The sequence below is a fragment of the Carlito syrichta genome, unplaced genomic scaffold (genome assembly GCF_000164805.1).
Source record: "Carlito syrichta isolate Samal-C Ts95f unplaced genomic scaffold, Tarsius_syrichta-2.0.1 Scaffold309203, whole genome shotgun sequence".
Taxonomy (NCBI): domain Eukaryota; kingdom Metazoa; phylum Chordata; class Mammalia; order Primates; family Tarsiidae; genus Carlito; species Carlito syrichta.
This window is the reverse complement of record NW_007253299.1, coordinates 633382-641971: the sequence shown is the minus strand read 5'-3', so window position 1 is coordinate 641971 and position 8590 is coordinate 633382. Positions and strand designations below refer to the sequence as shown.

The 8590-nt window shown below is 40.3% G+C and overlaps 1 protein-coding gene across 1 annotated transcript in view; it reads left to right on the top strand.

The window, feature by feature from the left end:
- The first annotated feature begins 5804 nt into the window (after positions 1-5804).
- The window catches only part of LOC103269392 (interferon alpha-inducible protein 27-like protein 2), a 10084-nt gene continuing 7298 nt past the window's right edge, over positions 5805-8590 (top strand). Inside the window, exon 1 of the mRNA XM_021717057.1 lies at positions 5805-5868. Within this exon, the coding sequence (XP_021572732.1) occupies positions 5805-5868 (64 nt within the window). The remainder of the gene's footprint in view (positions 5869-8590) is intronic.

The window sequence follows — 8590 nt, the reverse complement described above, 5'->3', positions numbered from 1 at the left end:
GTTCTTGCTATTGTGAACATGCTGTGATAAACATACGTGTGCAGGTATCTTTTTGATAGAGTGATTTGAGTTCTTCAGGATATAGTCCCAATAGGGGGACTGTGGGGTCATATGGGAGATCGATATTTAGAGCTTTTAGGAATCGTCTGTTTTCCACAGAGGTTGCACTACTTTGCACTTCCACCAACAGTGTAGAAGTGTTCCCTATTCCCCTCACCCTTTCCAGCAGCTGTTATTTTTTGAGTTATTGATAATGGTCATTCTGACTGGACTTAGGTGGTATCTCAATTTGGTTTTGATTTGCACCTCCTTGATGATTAGTGAGACTGAACATTTCTTCATGTGTCTGTTGGCTGCTCGGATGTATTCTTTTGAGTAGTGTCTGCTCATATCTTTTGCCCACTTTATAATGGGGCTGCTTGTTTTTTCTTTTCAGCACATTTGAGTTACTTGTAGATCCAAGATGTTAAGCTTTTGTCAGACCTGGAGTTGACAAATACTTTTTCCCAGTCTGTGGGCTGTCTTCCTTTGCTCTTGATGGTTTCTTTGGCTTTGCAGAAGCTTGTCAGTATAATGAGGTCCCACTTGTCTATTGTCTCTCTTATGGCCTGTGGGTTTCAGGTGTTGTTCAGGAATTGGATGCCAGTTCCAATTTCCATAAGGGTGTGTCTTGCATTTTCTATGGTTCTTATGGTTTGAGGTTTTACATTTAGATCTCTAATCAATTAAGAGTTAATTTTTGTGTATGGTGATAGATAGGGGTCTTGGTTGAGTCCTCTGCATGTGGTCAGCCAGTTTTCCCAGCACCATTTATTGAATAGGTTCTCCTATCCCCAGTGGTAGGTAGTGGAGGTTTTGTCGAAGATGAGTTGGTTGAGAAATTGAGGTTTGCTTCTGGAATTTCAATTCTATTCCATTGGTCTATATGCCTGTTTCTGTACCAATACCAAGCTGTTTTGATTATTGTAGCTTTAAGTAAAGTTTGACATCTGGTAATGTGATACCACCTGCTCTGTTTTTTTCCTGAGGATTGTTCTGGCTATTCTTGGTCATTTGTGTTTCCATATGAACTCCTGTATTGTTTTTTCTAGGTCTGAGAAGAATGTTGCTGGTAATTTGATGGGAATTGCATTAAATCTGTAGATTGCCTTAAGTAGGATGGACATCTTTACAATATTTATTCCTCCAATCCATGAGTATTGGATTTTTTCCACTTGTTTGTGTCATCTTTGATTTCTTTCAGCAGTGTTTTGTAGTTTTCATTGTAAAGGTCTTTCATGTCTCTGGTTAGGAAGATGTGAAGGTATTTCATTTTTTTGTGGCTATTGTCAATGGAATTGTGCTTTTTATTTGGGTTTCTGTTTGTTTATCGTTGGTGTAAGAATTGCAATTGTCTTCTGCACATTTATTTCATATCCTGAGACTTTGCCAAAGCCCTTTATCAGTGTAAGGTGGTTTTTGACAGATTCTCTTGGGTTTTCAAGGTACACAATCATGTCATCTGCAAAGAGAGATAACTTGACTTTCTCTTTTCCTATTTGGATACTCTTGATTGCCTTCTTTCCTCTGATTGCTCTAGCCAGGACTTCCAATACTATATTGAACAGGAGGGGTGAGAGTGGGCATCCTTGTCTTGTTCTAGTTTTCAGGGGAAATGTTTCCAGTTTTTGTCCATTTAGGAGTGTGCTGGGTGTGGGTTTCTCATAGATGGATTTTAGTATTTTGAGGTATGTTCCCTGTATGCCTAGATTTTCAAGGTTTTTTATCAAGAAGGGGTGCTGGATTTTGTCAAAAGCCTTTTCTGCATTTAATGATATAATCATGTGGTTTTTGTTTTGACATCTGTTGATGTATTTATACATTTATGGTTTTCCGAATGTTGAACTAGCCTTGCATCCCAGGCATGAAGCCTACTTGGTCATGATGGATGATTTTTGAGATGTGTTGTTGTTTTGAGATCTGGTTTGCTAGGATCTTGTTGAGAATTTTCGCATCTATGTTCATCAAAGATATTGGCTTGTAGTTCTCTTTCTTTGTTGGGTCTTTACCTGGCTTGGGTTTCAATGTGATGTTAGCTTCGTAAAATGATTTGAGGAGAGTTCCATCTTCCTCAATCACCTGGAATACGTTCAGTAGGATTGGTATCAGCTCCTCCTTAAATGACTTATAGAATTCTGCTGGAAAGCCATCTGGTCCAGGGCTTTTTTTTGTAGGTAGTTTTCTTATTATGTAATCAATTTCCTTGATTGTTATTGGTCTGTTTAGGGTCTCAATTTCTGCTTGCTTCAACCTAGGCAGGTTGTGTGATGATGGAAAGTTCTCCATTTCCAGAAGGTTTTCAAGTTTGTTTCCGTACAAGTGTACATAGTAGTCTCTAATGATCTTTTGTATTTCTTCAGCGTCAGATGTGTCTTCATCTTTTGTGTTTCTGATTGTGTTTATTTGAGTTTTTTCTCTCTTTTTCTTGGTCAGTCTAGCTAGAGGACCATCGATCTTGTTTATCCTTTTGAAGAACCAGCTTTTTGTTTCATTGATTTTTTTGTGTTATCCTTTTTTCTTGTATGTGCTGGATTTGGGCTGGATTTTCTTGTATGTGCTGGATTTATTGTGGTGATCTGGATTCTTCGGCTGAAATTAAGGTGTTTGTGGTCTTGCTTTTCTAGCTTATTTAGGTGGCTTGTTAGGCTGTTAATTAGTGATCTTTCCATTTTCTTCATGTGCATTTGTAAGATATAAATTCCCCTCTTACTACAGCTTTCTTGGCATCTCAGAGATTTTGGTAAGATGTTTCTTCATTTTCATTTGTTTCCAGGTATCTTTTAATCTCTGTTTTGATTTAATTGCTGACCCAGGAGTTGTTTAGCATCATGCTGTTTAGTGTTCATGTCTTTGTGCATTTTGGGGGGACCTTGTTGGTGTTAATGTTTATTTTTATTCCACTGTGGTCTGAGAAAGTGCATGGTAAAATTTCGGTCCTTTTAAATTTGCTTATGCTTGATTTATGGCCAAACATGTGGTCAACCTTAGAGTACATTCCATGTGGTGATGAGTAGAATGTATATTCTGTGGTCTTTTCATGGAGTGTTCTGTAGGTATCCATTAAGTCCATTTGGTCAAGGATCATACTGACGTTTCGGATCTCATTGCTGATTTTTTGTCCTGATGATCTGTCTAGAGTTGTGAGTGGAGTATTGAAGTCCCCTGCTATGATGGTGTTGGAGCCGATATCTTTTTAAAGTTTACCTAGAAGCTGCTTTATGAAAGTTGGCACTTATATGTTAGGTGCATATATGTTTAAGATGGATATTTCTTGTTGATGGATTGAACTTTTTACCATTATGTAGTGGCCTTCTGTATCTTTTTAAATTTTTGATAGCTTAAAGGGTATTTTGTCTGAGATTAAGATCGCAATTCCTCCTTTCCTTTGTGTACCATTCGCCTGAAAATTTGTTTCCTGTCCTCTTACTTTGAGTCTGTGAGTGTCCTGTCTAGTGAGGTGAGACTCTTGAAGGCAATAAATTTTTGCCTGGTGATATTTTATCCATTTTGTCATTCTATGTCTTTTCAGTGGTCCATTTAATCCATTCACATTCAAGCCAATTATTGAAATGTGAGAGTTGATCCCTATCATAATGTTCTTACAGAGTTGTTGTTGTTCTTCTTGTTTGTGTGTTGTGTTTCTTTTGGTTTTAGAGTCGGTTCATGTTGTTTTAAACTTATGCCTGTACTCTTGTGAAGAACATTTTTGTTCTTTTTTCTTTTTCTTCTGTGTTCAATACTTTCTTAAGTGTTTCTTGTAGAGGTGGTCTGGTGGCAGCGAAGGTTCTTAGGGATTGGATGTCTGGAAAACATTTCAATTCTCCACTGATGAAGTTTAGCTTGGCTGGGTAGGTTATTCTCAGTTGAAATTATTTATCTTTTAGAACTTTGAAGACAGGGCTCCAAGCTCTCCTAGTCTGAGGGGTTTCTGTAGATAAATCTGCTGATATTCTAATTGGTCTTCCCCGGTAGGTAGTCTGGCCTTTTTCTCTTGCTGCCTTTAGGATTTTTTCTTTTCTACCTACTTTGTTTAGGCGAATTATTATGTGTCTGGGATTGGTCTTCTCATTTATTGTCTTGCAGGGGTTTTCTGAATCTCCTGTGCTTGAATTTTTGCATCACTGATGAGATGAGGGACGTTTTCTCGAATGATTTCATGAAGTGTTTGTTCCAATGTGACCTCTGTTTCTCTCTCTGCCTCAGGAAGGCCAATTACTCTCAGCGTTTTTTCTCTTGAAGTGATTATGCATCTCTTGAAGGTTTTGTTCTGAATTTTTAAGCTTCTTTTCTATATTTTTGCATTTGGGTTAGTTCTGTGTTTTGGTCTTTGAGCTCTGAGATTCTTTCTTCTGCTTGGCTAATTCTGCTTTCCATGCTTATTAGTTATTTATTTCCATCACAATATTCTTTACTGCTGTTATTTCTGTCATCAGCTCCTTCCTATTTTCCTTTTGTCACTCTTCAATTTTTAAAATTCTCTCTATTAATGTCTTGATGTCTGGGTTTGTTGCATATGACCAGTCATTCTGGGGGCTGTTCATTGTTTGTGTTCCGCAGTCTGTTTTCTCAGTGTCTGACCTCCCAGGAGTCTGTGTGAGACCTGTATTCTTCTTTTGGTTTTTTCTTCATTTGTGTAGTTTATTCCCCCCTACTTTTTCCTTCCCTCCATGTCACCATCTTCTTTAATTCTGTATTCAGGGGTGGAGGAGTTGCTTTTACTTCTGTTTGTTCAGTCTCCTATTCTTTGTTATGTATATCCTCTGACTTTGTTCAATTCTGGTGTTGCACTGTAGGTTGGGGGTGGTCATTTTTGCAGTTTTGAGATTTACTTCAGGGGGAAGCTGTGATTCAAAATCTATTTGCAGGTCCTGGTATCTGCTGACAGGTATATGGATAACTTGAAACTCACTTCCCTCTGCCTTGGTATCTGTCTGTGCAGTGGGGTTGTAGGTTTACTCCCTGAAATAAAATGAGGTTAACAGATGGAAGTGAATGGAGTAGATGGGGGGGAGAGGGGGGTGGGTAGAGAGAGGAGTAAGGGGGAAAACAGATGAGTGTACCAACAAATGGAGAGAGAAACAAAACTGAAACAGATAAAACAATAGACCACTGCTACAAACTAACAAACTCCCATACCAAAAAAACCTAAAACATATAATGATGCTAACCTACAAGCTAACCAATCTCCTTATTGGTGTGTGAATCCTCTATGCAAAGATATGGTTTACAGAGAGAAGAAAAGAAAAGAAGAAAAGAAAGAAAAAAAAGGAACAAAACAAAAGTAATAGAATCAAGTCAGTAAACTAACAGAACCAATCAAGCTCACTCTGAGACTTTTTGTTTAATTCCAGTGTCCATTCAGCTCTGATTTCTAGCTGTCTTTTTAGGCTGGTAAATTTGTTTACAGTTAGGGTCAGTTGCCCCTGGCCTGCTATGAAGGGCAGTTCAGATAACCACTCAGTTCACCACTGCCCACTTCACCACTCAGATCTGGGAAAAGCTTCTGTTTTTCCCATTTCGGTGTTGTTACCTTGAAGTGCCAGCATGTGGAGCTATCTCACTGCTCCAGATGGTCTTTATCTCAGCTGCTCACCCCAGAGGAGAGGGAGCCAGACAGGAGCCGGTAATGAGAGCCGCTGCCTCAAGGCACACAGGAGGAGACCCATGGCCAGGCAGGATGTCACAGTGGCAGTATTGGCGGCAGTGATCTTAGCAGATCTTACTTGTAGTGGCTTCAATGTATGAAGGCATGGATCGCCTCAGGCATGGGCGGTGTGATGTGCAATGGCTGTTATGGAGGTGGCGGCAGCAGCGGAAGCCTAAAATTGAGTATATTTTGTTGAAGATTTTTGCATCTATGTTCATAAGAACGATTTGTCTGTAGCTTCTTTTTCTTGTAATGTCTTTGTCTGGTTTTGTTTATAGGGTAATGCTTATCTCCTAGACCAGAATGGGTTAGGAAGCAGTCTTTCTGCTTCTATATTTTGGAAGAGATTGCTAGGAATTGGTATAATTTCTTCTTTAAATGCTTGGTAGAATTCATCTGGGCCTGGTGTTTTCTGTGCTGGAAGATTATTAATTACAGATTCAATTTCTTTAGTAGACATAGGCTTATTCAAATTGTCTATTTCTTTTTGCAAGAGTTTTGACTGCTTTTAAAGGGGACATTTCCTTCACTTTGTTGTTCAATATTTTATTTACTTCTTTATTTGGTCTATTCTTTAAAAATTTTTTTCCAAAGATGTGTTCTTAAGTGATATCAGAAAGATGGCAGAATAGGAAGCACTGGCTCCTTCTCTTCACAAGCATAGACATTCAATAGTCATTCATGAACAATTTACCTTTGTGAGACATGCAGAGACTAGTTGAGAGACTCCCAAATTCCAAATGAGCATAAAACCACTCACATCAAAGCCAGTAGGAAAATTTAAAACACCTTCTCTCTATAATAGCTACCTATGACACAGTGCCAGATGATTGGGAGAAAACCTCCTTAGCTCTCAACGTCTCTCTGGGAAAGGAAAGAGGTGGCCTACACATCTAATACCTCCACTTCTCCAAGATCTATCCAGAGAACTGGCTTCTGTGTGTTCCATCTTATAGCACTGACAGGACCTGGCGTCATCTAGCTTCCTGGGGCCAATGAGAACAGAGATGACAATTTGGGCTGTCAATCACCATAGTCCCATTGCCTCTCTCCCTGGTTCAGCTCAGAGCAAGCAGAAAAAAACCCTTTATCTCTGATTCTTCCTGGGGGAGGAAAAGATGTAGACCTCAACTTTTCTTGGGGCTACGCAGAGGACTACCTTCTGTGTAACATGTTTGAGAGCACTAATAGGACCTGACATAATCTAGACACCTGGGGGTCAGTGATAACAGAGACAATGATTTGATCTAGCACACAAGTAGTTGTCACAGACCTTCTCCCTGACTTAGCAAAGAACAAATAAGTAAAACTTCCCAGATTCCAGCTTCTGTCTGATGAGAGATTTGGGAAGAGTATCCAATAATCCAAATTGGGACAGGGGATAATTGCTTGAGGAACTAGCTTTAGTCTCATTTGTTTTGACATGTTGATGGGACTCAACATAGTCTAGATGCCTGGTGGCTGTTAGAACAAACAACACACGTTGGACTAGTATGAATGTTGAAGAGGGTCCAGGAATTTCTCACTGGGCTGATCAGTGAGGTTCTTATCTGTTTTGTATAAATGCACTCTATGAAGACTGGAGAGGTGACTGTTTGTACAATGCATAAACACCAACACAAAGATCCAAGGGAAATAAGGAAGCAGAAAAGTATGTTCCATACAAAGGTACAAGATAAATTTCCAGAAACTGGCTTTAATGAAATGGAGTTGGGACTTCTGGCAAGATGGTGACGTGGCAGCATGGTCTGTGAGACCCTCTGACAAAGAGAACACTCATAATGACCCTAGCTCTCTCCCAAGGGCTGCAGCTCCCATCTTCTGCAGCCTGCTCTTCACAGGGAGTTCAGCCGCCACTGTCACCCACCATCACTTTTCAGATATCACGGCGGTCTGGGCTGCTCCTGTAGTCGCAGATGCCGCCACTGCGGTCATTCCCAGCTTATGCCTGAAGCGACCCACAACTTCAGACCATGAAGCCTCCACAAGCAGGATCTACTAAAATCGCCACTGCCTGGCTGCTGCGGCCACTGCCACACCACGACCCTAGCCCAGATACAGGCCTGTGGAACTCCCCCCGTGTATGGAGAAATTGCCGTGGCGAGTAACATATCCGTAACCAGCTCACTCCCTTCTGGACTACAGCCTTGATATAGCACCACCTGCTGGGGGTCCAAGGTAACAACATCAAAATGGGAATGGCAGAGGCTCAAATAGAAAAAAACAGATCTCAGTAATAGACTGGACAGGGGGCCCATATCTGAACTATTCTTCACAGTAGGCCTGACTCTAGGGGCAACTGACTCTAATTGTGAGAAATTCTACCAGCCTGCAAAGAAAGTTAGAAATCAGAGCTGAAAGGACATTGAACTTCAAGGAAAAGTCTCAGAGTGGACTTGGTTGCTTCTGTTAGTCTACTGACTTTAATCTGTCCCTTTTCCCCCTTTTTTCTTATTTCTCTGTAACCCCATCTTTGTATAAAGGAATAGCACACCAATAAGGTTGGTCGGCGTGTATGTTAGCACCATTGTATGTTTTAGCTTTTTATATGATTGTTGGTTAGTTTTCAGTCGTGGTTATTGTTTTTCTTTATATTTGTTTCAGTTTTTGTGTCTCTTTTCACTTACCAGTCAGTACACTCATTGGTTTTCCATCTCACTCCTCTCTCTCTTCACCCCCTTCCTCCCCCTACTGCCTGCTCCATTCTCTTCCCTCTGACAACCTCATTTTGCTTTCAGGGAGTAAACCTACAACTCCACTGCAGAGAAAGACTCCAAGGCAGTGGGAGGAGAGTTTCAGACTACCAATACACCTGTTGGTGGATACCGGGATCTGCAGAGAGATTTTGAACCACAGCTCCCCCCTTAATTAAATCCCAAAACTACAAAAAGGACTGCCCTCAAC